Source organism: Sinocyclocheilus anshuiensis, unplaced genomic scaffold (genome assembly GCF_001515605.1).
Source record: "Sinocyclocheilus anshuiensis isolate Anshui unplaced genomic scaffold, SAMN03320099.WGS_v1.1 scaffold163, whole genome shotgun sequence".
NCBI classification, from domain to species: domain Eukaryota; kingdom Metazoa; phylum Chordata; class Actinopteri; order Cypriniformes; family Cyprinidae; genus Sinocyclocheilus; species Sinocyclocheilus anshuiensis.
This window is the reverse complement of record NW_015548223.1, coordinates 999,280-1,014,085: the sequence shown is the minus strand read 5'-3', so window position 1 is coordinate 1,014,085 and position 14,806 is coordinate 999,280. Positions and strand designations below refer to the sequence as shown.

Sequence of the window (14,806 nt, the reverse complement as noted above, 5' to 3'; positions counted from 1 at the left end):
TTTTATTCTGTGCTTCAGAAACCGTCATCAGAACAAACACGTGTAGTGAAAACATTCAGCTCAGTTGAGTTTATCAAAGTACTTGTGTTTGCCTGCGGGGTCTGGGATAATCTGAGCGGAAAGAGGAGAGATACTGTAACCTGAGACCATACACACACACACACACACACACACTGAAATCTTACCGTATCACTGCCAGGCTTCCATCCAGCTGGACACACTGACATCAGAGAGACAGAGACAGAGTCAGCAACACGTTTATGTCATGCACGCTTATGTACTTAAGTATGCATGATATAAGCTATTTATATTACAACGTTCTGGTGGATAATGCATATTACAATTAGAGATTGACTGATATATCGCTGTGTCCAAACTCCTATTACACATTTCAAGAATATACATGTTTTTTCCTTTATTTAAACAGTCATGAACATTCCAAAAAAAAAAAAATCAAGATTTTTTTGCTGCTCTGGATATTTTTAACTAATAAAAAAGATAGATTTCTCTTTTTAGTTGAATGCAAGCATATGCTTTCATTAATTCTCAATCAAATCTCTCCATTTGTTGCCCATTTCTTAGCTACATTTCAAATTTTGGACAGGCTACTATATGCAGCAATATGGAAATAAATGCACAGATAATCCAGATGTTATTTAATAATTTCTAAGATAATTTTGAATTAGCTTTTATTTTTATATTTTCAGTTTTCATTTTAATTCAAATGTTAGTAATTTTGCTTTTGTCCTTATTGTATTTTTTTTTTTTGTATAAATCTTATATATATATATATATAGCTTTAATTTATTTTTATTTCAATTTTAGCTTAAATTTACATTGGTTAGTTGCCAAAGCAACATTTCTAATTTCCCTCTAAGTTTTTCATTTAATATTTGTATTGTTTGTATGTATTCAATTTGTATTTATTTTATTTCCACTTCATTCCAGTTACCGAAATCTATTTTTAATAGTTCTAGTTAACAATAACAGCTCTGTTCTGAGTGTGAAGTCATAGGAAAACCCACTCTCTACTGTTTTGCATGACAATTATTATTATTATTTTTTTTTAGTTAAAGCAATTAATCTCAAACTCTGTATTTACATCCAAATATTTTAAGGATTAAAACAGATAAAACATTTAATCTCATAAATCAATATGTTAACATTGGCTACCCTAGTAAACACTGTTATAAACTATTTTTCAGATGATAACTTTGACAAAAGTGTGTCATCAATGCAATATGCGAAACGGTTAATAAATGCCGTACCTTCTCCGTGTTTATCAGTGTACTGGAAGGCCTGCACCAGTCTGAGGGTCTCGTCCACAGAGCGTCCCACCGGCAGGTCGTTCATGGTGATCTGCCTGAGAACACCTTTAACATCGATGATGAAGAGACCTCTAAAAGACAGCAGAGAATAAAACCATTACCTCATAATTCAGCAGGCAAGTCATTCATGTAATATTGGAACATTCTGATTTTTCACTGAATGCCTTTTCCATTTGTTTCGGATTACCGTAAATAGATTTTCAAAGATACATTTGTAAAATCCATTTACTGGACAATATTAAGGTCCAATAGGGTCCAAAAATGAAAAGGCTTGGTTTCAGTACCGGAGCGTGTGCCCTTGATCCTCAAGAAAGATGCCGTAGTCCTTGGATATCTGATGAGTGAGGTCAGAAAGAAGAGGGATTTTCATTGGTCCGAGACCTCCTTGTTTCCTGGGTGTGTTGATCCTGATGAAAGAAACCAGCAGTGAGTCCATTCTTAGTCCTCACTTATATAAGAGATCACAATGAATCATCTCAAATGTGTATGTGAATTAAGGAGTGTGTTCTTCTCACCAGGCCAGGTGAGTAAACTGAGAGTCCACCGAGCAGGCAACCACTTCTGCGTTGATGGCCTGAAACTCGTGCACACGATCACTGAAGGCCATGATCTCAGTAGGACACACAAACGTGCTGCGGATCAAACGATTAGAATTAAGTCTCTTCTGCTCACTGAGGCTGCATTCATTTGATCAAAAATACTTATTTAGAAATGTTTTGAAATAGTATTACAATTTCGAATAACTGTTTTCAAAGTGAATATGTTAAAATGTAATTTATTCCTGTGATCAAAGCTGAATTTTCAGCATCATTACTCCAGTCTTCAGTGTCACATGATCTTCAGAAATCAGTCTAATATGCTGATTTGCTGCTCAAGACATATTTCTGATTATTACCAATGCTGAAAACAGCTGTGCTGCTTCATATTTTTGTGGAAACTGTGACACACTACCATTCAAACAAGAAAAAGGAAATGCATATTTTTATTCACCAAGGATGCATTGAATTGATTGAAATTGACTGTAAAGGCATTGATGATGTTACAGAAGATTTCTATTTCAAATAAATGCTGTTCTTTTGAACATTCTATTAAAGAATCCTGAAAACCAATGTATTACAGTTTCCACTAAAACATGAAGCAGCGCAACCGTTTTCAACATTGATAATAATTAGAACCATTATTAATAATGGAACACCAAATCAGCATATTATTATGATTTCTGAAGGATCACAAAAATAATGATCTTTAAAAAAGCATCATATGACCCCTTTAACATATATTCACATAGAAAAACTATTATTTTAAATTGTAATAATATTTCACAACATTACTGCATTTTCTCTATTTTTGATCAAATAAGTGCAACCTTAGTGAACATAAGAGTCCTCTTTTAAAAACAAAACTAAACTTCTGATAAGTGCTTTGTGCATTCAATCATCTAATTTGAAGAATAGCTGAGGTTTATGTAGTCAGAGCTCACAAGTCCAGAGGGTAGAAGAAGAAAACCAGGTATTTTCCTTTATAATCTGATAGTTTCAACTCCTTAAACTCGCCATTGATCACAGCTGTTGCTTCCCAGTGTGGCGTTGGTTTGGAGACTGAAAAGAAAGGAACATATCACAACATCAATAATTATTGCAGATATGTTAGTGCATATGCATGCATGTGAACTACTGTATCTTTAAGAGATTCAATAGCATGCTTGAGAAAAAAAAAAGCATTGACGTGTCCTTAAAAGCTGTGCACTTTTATGCCCCACATAACCCAATAACTGTTAAAATGAGCGGATTTGCACAAATAAACAGCACATATTAGTATCTCAAACACTGATGTGAACGAGTTATTCTGATAATGCATCAGCTGAACGGTCATGCCGACAAAATATAGCTGACAATCCTTCTGGAACAATTGATTTACATTCATTACAAAGTGTTAGAGCAATTAGACCACACGGTTTTTCAAATAAGAGACTATGCTAACACGCCAACAGTAGTACGTGTTGACAGCTGTTGGAGATATATGGTAAATAACATTTTAATGGATATTTAAAAATATAGAGATATATATTTAAGATCACATTTTTCATTTAAATCCATGCATTGAGCATGCATGTGATATGCATAAATGAGCGAAACGCACTTTTGGCTTTGCTCAGATGAAGGGAATGATCAGAAACCGGGACGCGGAAAGCCTCTCCGGGATAAACGTGTCCACCGGCGTAATTATAACACTCCTGCTCTTTCTTCCAGTCTGCACGGTCACACAGAACCGACTCGGTGAGCAAAAGCAGTGCGCAAAGCACGCCGAGCCATTCTCTGGGCGTTTTAACGCAGCGACTGACATCCATTGCTGAGTCTTGCAGGAAGCGCGTTACTCTTAGTTCGATTATTATTCCTCCTTCAACTCAGCCGCCGCGCGCAGACATCATCGATCTGTATGATGATCGGATCGGCTGCAGCTGCGTTCTATTGAGCGGGTCTGACGGCGATTGATATAATATAGAAATCTGGGGTTTCCGCTCCAGCGCGCCATTACAACTCTTTTATTTATTTATTTTCCTCCATTAGAATCCATCATCAGTCACGTACCAATGAAGAATTCATTAATGTAATTTTTTTTAATTAATTTAATTTTTTTTTTACTAATCATCAACAATGTAACAATATCTGTTGTTATTCTGCGTAAAGTGCATATGTAATTTATTTTTAATTTGATAACATGTACATCTATATAAGCATTATAAGATATATAGGTTAAAATAGCAATTTTTGTGAGTGTGCTCATCAGTAGTTGATGCAATATTGAGAAAACACTTTTTAAAATTGAAATGATTTTTGTAAATCCAGGGGTCAAATGTTGTGTGGCCTCTCAATTTTAGTGACTGGTGTTTGTGTGAGTGTCCACAAACCTGGAAGACTTTCTGAGAGTATATAAACGGTAGGTTATTTTAGAAAGGAACATTTAAAAGACGAAAAAGAGGAATTGAGGAGAATCAATAAATTCTGAATAATTTGTATGAATAATATGTAATCAATAAAAAAAGTAACTGTAGTGTGATTACGAGTATTTTAAAATGTAATTTAATCTAATGCTAATTCTTAATTTCTGGAATCTGATTACATGATCCAGATTACATGTGTACTATCAGTTGCTCTCTCTCTCTCTCTCTGTGTGTGTGTATACATATATATTTAATAAAAGCAAATAACAAATAAAACGTACAAAAAATACATATTATACTTCTATTTTTACTCAAAATTCACTATACTTCGGTCATCCGGGTCACACGGTGGCGCAGCTGTTCTGTATATGATCGTCACTTCCGCTGCTGTTGTTCAGGACGCTCGCGCGCTGGCGGGAGTTCGCCGGATCAAAGCCTTTTAAACCTAGTAACTGGTGAGTATCGGTCATAAAGCTGTTATTTTATGTTGTACCACCAATTTTTAACATCTACTGAACGTTATAACAATCCAAGGTTGTCTGTACGCGCGCGACTTTTCCTTACATAACGCTTGCCTCGTGTTCTTCACGTGCTTCTGTGGTTATTTTATGAATATGAGTCGCGTTACACGGCCTTTGGAGAGCTAGCATGTTTGGTTGTTAGCGTTACGCCGGTTTTGCCGGTTAATTGGGCGGTTTTTAGAGATCTGTGATTTGAACGCTCTCCAGTGAAATCGGGATAAGGTTACAATCTGCCGTTAATAAAGCGGTTTGTCTGCACTCTCTTGTGTTTCACCGCAAACCTCGCCCAGACTGAAACACCATGGCCGACAGCGATGATGAGTACGACCGCAGACGCAGAGACAAGTTCCGCCGGGAGAGGAGCGACTATGACCGGTCCCGGGAGAGAGAGGACCGCCGCAGAGACGACTGGAACGACCGGTGAGTTAATCTGCCCAAGACACGGTATTATGACTGCAGATACTGGGAAGATAGAGAACAGGGTTCCTACGCGGTTTGGAATTTAGGGATATGCCGGTATCAAATTCTCATGTTGCGATTAATTGCTAATGCGTTTATCACGGTATACGGTATTATCACGATATTGAAATGTAGTATAAAAAAAAGTGCTGTCATAATACAGTATAACAGGTTTAATAACTGTTTTTTCTTATAACATATCGTGCATATTCATTACCGTGATATATCGCATTACCGAATACCGGCACAAGTCTAGTTCCAGGTCTGGAAAAGTATGGAAAAAAAGAAAGCAGAGTATGGAAAAAATTTAGCATTTCCAGACTTTTGCCACTGCTTAGTTTTCTATAATAGAACGAAAATCAATTTATCAGACAAGACGTGTGTTTTCATGGCTGCTGTTTAGTGATTGTCAAACATGACTGAATGAATTCAAGGTGCACTTTTTCATGCAGGTTATAGGCTAAGCGTTTTGGGTTTCTTCTCATGAGCACTGTATTACAGAGCCTCAAAGTCCTTTATAGAAATAAAAAATATACAGGCTTTTATGTGCATACGAGAAACCATTAAACTTAGCATATAGGACAATGCTCACTGAGCATTGCACAAACCTTTTCTCTGTGGTTTTTTGGCCGCCACAGAGTATGCATCAAAGTAGACTTAAGGCCTTGAAATATTACATACTGCCCTGAAAAAAAAAACAAGTTTTGAACACTTAAAAAAAAAAAAAAAAAAATGTTATACAGTGCCAGTCTTTTTTTTTTTATAGACCCTTGAACTTAACTTATCAAATAGGACAGTGCACATAGCTGTATTGTGCCGTCAGCCCATTTCATGTCATTGTTTCTCCGCCGCCACAGAGGATGAATTAAATTTGACGTTAGGCCTTGATATTAGAGGTACTAGCCTAAGGAAAGCCACATTTTGAGGAAGTAGTTCTCTATTAATTCTTGTGCATCCAAGCTGTTGTTTTCTTCACAGTAAGATGGCAGTGACGCACAAAGGAAAGAGGTTATAATATAAATAAATCTAGAAATTGTAATGCATAAGCATGCAAAAAATTCCTGTGTGCATGTGAATAGTTTATCAACGGCACAAAAAGAGTTTCTTCTGTGCATGCAAAAGTCTGTTTTTTTTAATTTTTTTATTCTTAATTATTTTAGGGGCTCTGTATGTTGTCACTTAGAGAAAATCAATAAAAAAAAAAAACATGAGAATGAAAATATTTACAGATGACTGTACTATACCAAATACAAAGCTGAAAATAATGCTGCATGAACAATTTATATTAAATATGGTCTGAAAATCTACCGTGAGGTTTGGAGATTTGAGTCTGGAAAAGTATGGCGTTTTGAGATGGAAAGTGTGTAGGAACCCTGTGGGAAATGGAGCAGAGATTTCTTGTCCACCTGGGGTGTGATATTTTTCAAGAGCAAGGCCGTAACCATGTTTTGAACATTGGGGGATACAAAAATGTTTTTGTTGTATTAAATGTGTGCATATTTTGAAATATGCACACATTCACATTTAATCATGTGCCTAAAATGCTGAAAACGTCCCATTTGATTATGAATAACATTTTTCACTTTTTTAAAATTTTTTATATTTTTAATTCAAAAAAGTTGAAGTTTGCTTTACTAGCCATGTTTCCATGCACCTATTTTTATGCAAATTTTGTGATATCCTCCTGAGAACCAGAAAAAGTTTTGTGAATTTTTATTTTTTATTTTTTTTTTGCCTTTGCATTGGTAGGTGCATAAGAAACAAATGGAGAAAAAAATATATTTTATTCTATGTCCTTTGTAGAGGACGTCAGGACTCAAAAAAAATAATAACTGGACATGAAAAGGCATGTATCGGCAAAAACAATGGTTTATTTTTTCATTCACCAATCAGTCTTTAGGTTTCAGGCTATTTTTAACCAAACTTTGTACAATGATTCTCAACTATGTTATGAAATATATAACCATGATTTGATATACTACTGTACTCTATGCAATATGTGCGTAAAATGTCCATAAATTGGTATTCCCATTCTATACAATGTATCTATACACTGAATCTAATTTGCATATTAATGTGTTCTTGGGACAAACCATAATGAAAAAAGAAGTGTTATAATGGGAGTAATAACTTGGCAACATTTTCATAATATCTCATAGGAGTATTGATCTATAATTTCTTGTTGTGTTTCCCCAAAATGCCTGATTAACACAATGTTTGTTCTGGTGTCTTCTACAGAAGACATGTTTGAAAATTACGCCCTGTTTCATAACAAAAAGTCATATTCTGATTTAAAACCCCATAACATTTTTCTGAGATGTTTATTTACGACAAACAATTAGAAAATTAGCCAGATTTAAATTATAATTACAAAACATTATCATATTTCCTTAAGAGTGCTAAATGTGATCATTCTGTCAATATCAGTCATATTTAAAGACCAAGCAGAGCGAGTGTTTATGATCAAACCTCCAAACATGTGATATCTCTGAAAAGCCCTGAATGTGCTCTGAACAGGACATCCAGACTAAAAACTGTGACATGTAGGGTTTCAGAGAAATTCACTAAAATATAATGCCCTCTACAGAGGACAGAAGTGTATGCCTGGGTCCCAGTAGGATAGCACTTAAAGTGCTGGATGGAAACGTGCAAAAAATGTGCATTAAAAAACATGTGCTTAACTGAGTCGAATAATCGAGTCCGGTATGTTTACACGACAACGATTGGATAAATTTTGCTTTTTTGAAAAGTTTTGCATATGTAGATGACAATGTTGTGGAAATGTATAGAAATACTGTATTATGCATGCCTGGCCAGTAGTTGGCGATAGTAAAGAAACTACGCAAAAATTCTAAAGACTGAATATATAATATGCATGTGGCAATGTTTTCACAAATTTCTGTTTTCGTAGTTTTCAGTCCCCCAAAACACCTTTGTCATGTGATTGAACGGCCAAAACATTGAGAAAGTTATCGTGTAAACTCCTCCTAAGAAGACGTGCATAGACCATGATGGAAACACATTTACAGAATAAATTGCAGCAAATTTCATTTTTATCATTGATACTTTGGCCATATCTGTTTTATTATTATCATCTTTAATGTTTATGATGGTTATGGCCCTGTTCAAGAGACTTGTATACTTGCATATTTTTATATATATTTCCTGTGGTTGTCGTTTACTGGCGGCCCTCGGCTAGAGAGTGGGACCGGGGCCGCGAGCGACGCAGCCGAGGGGAGTATCGTGACTACGAGAGGGGCAGACGAGAGAGATTTTCCCCTCCACGTCATGACATGAGCCCTCAGCAGAAGCGCATGAGGAGAGACTGGTAAGAACTGGAAGAGATCTCTTTTGAACTTTTAAACTTCTGTTTTGAAACCAAACAGGCTGGCTTGCTGTCTGCCACATAGGCAGTATTCTAATTAAAATGTGACCAATTTGGAAATGATTCACAAAGGATTCAACAGAGTTTGCATGTTGCAAAGCGAACAACATGATACTCTTAGTGCCCTTTGAGTTTTAAGACATTCCACTCCAGTAAAAAAAAAAGAAAGATTTGACTTTTAAGATTATATCACAAATATATTACTACTGCACAGTAGAATGTACTTTTCGAAGTCATAATAATGAAACTTAAACCTTTTTTTTTAAGGAATATCAAATTTTCTTCCATGTTTTAATTTTAACAGGAAACCCAAAAAATAAAATGACTTTTTAAATTTATACATTTATTTTATTTGTTTTAAAAGGTCAGTTAAATTGCTAATGTTGGGCCTTCAATTGATTACCACATTTATTTATTTATTTGTATATTTATCGAAAAATTAAAGCAGATGAGACAGAATTGCTAAATAAATAAAAGGGCCGTAGGGCCATGTTATTGTAAATATTTTAATAAATTTGTCTTGTGAATTCAATTAGACATGTTTTTTTTTAAATTATTATTCTGTTTTAAACCATGAGAACAGAATCCCGAAAATAAAACAGAATTTGGGAAAATAAATAGGATTTCATAAGGCCCTAAAAAGTCTTGCTGAGTTTTTAATAAATTGTTTAAACATGTTTTATTGATAAGATATGAATTTTTGGTGTCAAATTTAATTTGACCATTAAAATGAAATCCATAATTAAAATGGGGGGGAAAAAGCAGAAATGGAGAAACAGAATTTGGGGAAGAAATAAAATAGTTTTTATAGGGCCCTATACTCTTAAGCATAAAAATACGAAAGCATGCACAAATGTGACCCTGGAGCACAAAAGCAGTCTTAAGTCGCTGGGGTATATTTGTAACGATAGCCAAAAATACATTGTATGGGTCAAAATTATCGATTTTTCTTTTATGCCAAAAATCATTAGGATGTTAAGTAAAGATAGTGTTCCATGAAGATATTTTGTAAATTTCCTACCATAAATATATAACTTAATTTTTGATTAGTAATATGCATTGCTAAGAACTTCATTTGGACAACTTTAAAGGCGATTTTTTTTTTTCAATATTTTGATTTTTTTTTTTTTTGCACCCTCAGATTCCAGATTTTCAAATAGATGTATCTCGACCAAATATTGTCCTATCATAACAAACCATGCATACAAACAATGGAAAGCTTATTTATTCAGGTTTCAGATTATGCATAAATCTCAATTTAAAAAAAAATTGACACTTATTACTGGTTTTGTGGTCCAGGGTCACATATAGTGAAGTGCACGTCTGTGATGCCTTGTAGGCAGCTCACTAGCTTTTGAAACGAAGCCAAAGGGATCAAATGCCTATATAAAACTCTTCTGCACTCTTCTCAGGGATGACCATGGAGGTGACCCTTACCATGGTGGCTATGATCTGGGTTATGGAGGCGGAGGAGGGCCCGGCTACGCCCCTCCTCAGCCGTGGGGTCACCCTGACATGCACCTGATGCAGCCTCATCATGGAATCCCCATCCAGGCCAGGTGAGCAGGAAGGTCTACAGTCCACCATTCCCTTGCATTGAACCTGTGTGGTCACCTCCTCCTCTCTGGTCTTCATTCAGGCTGGGAAACATCCATGATATGGATCTCGGTCCTCCCCTTCCTGTGATGAAGACCTTTAAGGAGTTCCTGCTGTCCCTGGACGACTCTGTGGATGAGACTGAGTCGGTCAAACGCTACAATGAGTACAAGATCGATTTCAGGCGCCAGCAGATGCAGGACTTCTTCCTGGCCCATAAAGACGAAGAGTGGTACGATAACAGTTGCTGTTTTTGCTTTAGTGTTCTGTTTTGGTAGTGTTTGTGCATTAAGCTAGTGATCGAGGAACAAGTCCTGCATCTAAGCACAGAAGTGGCCAATTTCTACACCCATCAGCCTCCGAATATTTGACTGTGTTCTGTTAATAATTCATTTGGCCTGTAGTTAAGATGGTTTAATAATGTGAAAAGGCTTTTAGCTGCACAATTTAATTTTCTTGTAACGGAGTACAACTCTGAATATCCTTTAATGCATAGTTCGTAAATTACGATAGTTGTGTTTTGAGGGTGAAGTACCCTTTTAAAGTTGTAGTTCATCCAAAATTTAAAACTTTCTTTCTGTTTTGCATGAACTATTCCTTTAAAGTTTGAGTGTTTTATATGCTCCTGATAGCATTATTTAAAAAAATAATAATAATAATAATTTCTAATTAGTGTCTGCTATCTCATCAGTTTGTCTCCACAGCAACTGAATTGGTCTCCTCATTGACTTGTTGCCTGTAATTTTAACGTTCATTTCATTTCAGGTTATTGCATATTGTTCTTTGGTTTACAAATTAACAAAAATCCTTCTTCCCTTCATCACCACAAGGTATTGGAAGATGAGAAAAGCTCTTGGACCCGTCGCAGGAGTCGCTGTTAGTTAGTCAGGGTTTGCACTGCGCACAATGCAGCTGCCATTAGAATCCAAGTACCAGGGCTTTTAGTTAGACAGTCGAACACTCACAATCCAAACCTACCGTCGTGTTCACGGAAAGATTTTTTTTTATTTTCTGTAGTGTGTGATGCCTTTCTTCCCCTTTTTCTTTTTCATTTTTGATATTTGGATCAATCAAACCTCCCCAAAAACGCAGAAATGGTGTGTATGTACACACTCCTCTGAGAAGACCGCTCTCAGTGTAAATGTGTTGTAATGCGGGGAGTACATCAGGTAAATTTAGTGCACACAATGGAAAATGTTTTCACCCAACTCTCGTTTCTTGATAATGCACCAGTTTGTATTGTTGTTTTTACTACTTATTTTCTGTTTCTTCTACTTTGGTGGTGAGTGTACCTTACTGTATATACACAAACACGCACTTAAACACAAGTTTTGTTTATAGCATGTGTAGTAAGACTGACAGAAGTGCACTTAAAAATTCAGCCGACAAATTGGTGTCATAAGCTCTTCAAAACCTAGTGTGCTGTCTTCCTGAATACTGCCTAAATATGCAGCTGCCTTCTAAGACGGCATCTTAACTGGAATGAAACGTCAGAAGGGAATGATTTGGAACGCTGTACATATGCAGTATTTTTGTACTCGCTTCACACAGTTGATTTCAATGCGGTTTGACATTAACATGTTGTTAATCTAAAATTTTACACGCACACGGTTATACACAAAATACAATGAACAAACAAAAGTCATAGAAATGCTAAATGCTCTTTTTCTATTGGTGCAAATGGAAACACAAAAATGACGTTTGTTGTAGTTTCTGTTCTCCACTATAGAAGTTTGATCAAACTAGGATGACTTCAGCTTCCAGTAACCCTGGAAATGTGAAAAGGGTCCATCAAGTAAATGTATTTCTATCGCTTCATCTTGGAAGGATACATGTGATGCTGTCTTAGAATCTAGCTAAAAGAAGGCATCTTAGAAGTCAACAAAATGATTGCTCCTTCACATTGGGAGCATGTTTATGCTGCCTGTCTAGGCAGCTCACTAGTTTTAGAATAGAGCCACAAAGTCATATGACTGAAAGGGGGCCAATTATGTGGGATAATGGGTTGTTGGATCCAATTTGGTTTTATCAAAGCACTTTTAGAAATGTAGAAGGCAGGTTATAACTAGCATGTCTCTTGGTGACTAGTTTGTGAGGTTGACTTCAGAAATAGTTGCTAACATGCTGTTTTTTTCCCCTCCAAACACCCCATTTGTCCTTCTTTCTCCTCTCTGTCTGCCTGTCAGGTTTCGTACTAAGTACCACCCGGATGAGGCTGGGAGGCGTAAAGCAGAAGCCCACAGTGCTCTACAGAACCGGCTGAACGTCTACATGTATCTGATGGACAATAACTCCTTTGAATCCATCTCTTTGGATATAGAGCATGCTCCGCAAATCACCAAGATTTTAGATGCAGGTATAGAGAAGTGCTTTTCATTTGCTAGTTTTAAATGTCTAAAAAATTGAAATTGTCATGTCATTCCAAATGGTGTCCACTGGTAATGATGAACTATGGCGGTCCGTTACACACGTGCCCTTTTCTCAAAGCATGTGCTTCGTTTGGCTCTGTTAGCTGTAATAAAGATGGAAGGAGGAACGGAAAATGACCTGCGCATCCTGGAACAGCCCAACGAGGAAGAGGAGGAGCGAGAGAGGCTGTCATCCGGTGGACCTGGTTCTGAACCGCCCAAACAGGATGAGCCCAGGACCGCGGATGTTGAGCGCAAACCCTCGACTGAAAAAGACAAGATGGTGAGGGATTGTTGCGTAACAGAGCAAAGGATAAGACAGTATTTTGAGGATCTTTGTAACACTTATGGTTAATTTTGTGTCTATAGGGCGAGGGTGATGAGGGCACTGAGAAGGATGCAGCCGCTTCTGCAGGAGGCAGTGAAAGAGAGGAGAAGACCGAGAAAGAAGTACCTGCTGAGCCCATCCCAGAACCCAAGAAGGTTAGTTAGCTAAGTTTTGCCGCCTTGTTTCGTTGATGTACCATCTGTTTCGTAACTTAGATGTCTGTTTGCATTAATTGCATTCCGGAGTTCTGACATTCTCTTTCTCTCTAGCTAAGTAAGAAGAGGAAGAGGAAGCACAGTGGAGACAGTGAAGATGAAGCCAGTGCATCCGACAGCGAATCCGATTCTGACTCCGACTCAAACTCTCACTGCTCGGAGAAACCCTCAGAAAGAGAGAGAGAACCCGACGAGGGAGAGAAGGAGGAAGAGGAAGAAGAGGAGGGGGAAGGTCAGTCTCAAGGCTTCTGACAATGAATCATCCGTGTCAAAGTGTCATGGTTGTGACCGCTGTGTTTCTGGTCTTTTAAAGCCGCTGATGCGAAGGAGCCGACGGAGGAGCAGAAGGAAAGGGAGAAAGAAAAGGAGAAGAAACCAAAAGACGATCAGCCTCCACGGCCTCGACCTCTTCACAGGACATGCTCTCTCTTCATGAGGAGCATCGCTCCAACCATATCTAAGGTGGAGATCATCGCTGTAAGTGTGCATGCTGCACGATTAATCGAATGTGATTGTTATGCGCATCTTGTCAGTAAAGCCGGTTCTGTAATCAGTAGTAAATCTCCATCACGTGCTTTCAGATGGAGCAGCATTTACTACACAGAGCCGTAGTTCACTGACAAGCTACGCAAAATCGCGTTCATAATCGCAGACTGATTTAATTGCACGATTATGAAAGCTGTTTGCGTAGCTTGTCAGTGAACCTTGTGTAGTAAATGCTGCTCCATCTGAAAGCAAGTGAAAATACCACGTTTAATAACATATTTTTACTCCAAACTCACTTCATAACGTCAGTCGAGTGTTTGAAATAAATCCTTCTGAGAGATGATGTGGCTTCTTACACAGAATAAGGCATGCAACATATTTCAAAGTATAATAGTAGTGATAAAGGTTATGTCGATTAGCATTGCATTATTATATACTTTATTATAATAAAAATTAGAATAAGACTAACTCCGATAAACCATAAATGGTCGTAGTCATGTTTATTAGTCACGTTGAATTCATGAAAGCAGTTAAATCTTCTGTTTATTCAGCAACCGCTATAGGCATTTCTTCCGAGGGGTGTATTTGGAGTAGGGCTGGGCGATAAATCGATAACGATAATTATCGCGCGATATAAATTTCCTCGATAAATGATAAGAGTTCGATATAATGTTTATGCGGCAAAGGCAGAACGAAAGAGCGCTAGTCATTTGAAGCGCGCCACTCGGAGCGTTTATCCGCTCGGATCAAAGTTCAAACGGCGGCGCGAGCTTCACTAGAGCAGATGATGAATCTCGATCACGCGACACTAAACGGTGCTGTGAGATCCTGTGTGAAGCGCTTGAGTTCAGCGAGGAACACAAATAACAAATCGCCATTTACCATAGATTTACTGTAGCACTAACTGCACCATGGTATTGTCAGAAATGTGGGTATTCGTTCGGGCTGGGCCAGAATATTCGAATATTCGTTCGGTGGGTTGGCATTAGTTTTTCAATTTTGAGATTTCAATAATCCTTTTTTTTTTTCTTTTTTTTTCCGAACACCTGGCATCCCCCGCGAAACTGTTCTCATTCGTGCTTGAATATAGCCGTTTTTTTTTACTATCGGGACGAACGGTTCTAAGAACTGTCAGGTAC

The 14,806-nt window shown here is 37.2% G+C and overlaps 2 protein-coding genes across 3 annotated transcripts in view; one reads left to right on the top strand and one right to left on the bottom strand.

Annotated features, from left to right (window-relative positions):
- Window positions 1–3,721, bottom strand: LOC107654298 (peroxiredoxin-4-like). The gene is made up of 7 exons (XM_016441322.1): window positions 3,468–3,721; window positions 2,809–2,926; window positions 1,844–1,960; window positions 1,613–1,735; window positions 1,269–1,399; window positions 186–220; window positions 1–111 (listed from the first exon to the last, which is right to left on the bottom strand). Exons 1-7 carry the CDS (start codon window positions 3,673–3,675, stop codon window positions 61–63), a joined length of 783 nt encoding a protein of 260 aa, XP_016296808.1. The 5' UTR covers window positions 3,676–3,721; the 3' UTR covers window positions 1–60.
- A 906-nt stretch (window positions 3,722–4,627) lies between these two features.
- Window positions 4,628–14,806, top strand: part of LOC107654321 (serrate RNA effector molecule homolog) — a 25,814-nt gene continuing 15,635 nt past the window's right edge. The window contains exons 1-10 of one of the 2 annotated variants that reach the window (XM_016441356.1): window positions 4,628–4,724; window positions 5,081–5,210; window positions 8,434–8,577; window positions 10,047–10,193; window positions 10,274–10,462; window positions 12,417–12,586; window positions 12,743–12,921; window positions 13,008–13,121; window positions 13,236–13,413; window positions 13,495–13,658. In XM_016441356.1, coding sequence (XP_016296842.1) covers window positions 5,092–5,210; window positions 8,434–8,577; window positions 10,047–10,193; window positions 10,274–10,462; window positions 12,417–12,586; window positions 12,743–12,921; window positions 13,008–13,121; window positions 13,236–13,413; window positions 13,495–13,658 — 1,404 coding nt within the window. In that variant the 5' untranslated portion in view covers window positions 4,628–4,724; window positions 5,081–5,091. Of the gene's footprint in view, window positions 4,725–5,066; window positions 5,211–8,433; window positions 8,578–10,046; window positions 10,194–10,273; window positions 10,463–12,416; window positions 12,587–12,742; window positions 12,922–13,007; window positions 13,122–13,235; window positions 13,414–13,494; window positions 13,659–14,806 lie in introns of both variants that reach the window. The other variant, XM_016441357.1, reaches the window with a different exon arrangement.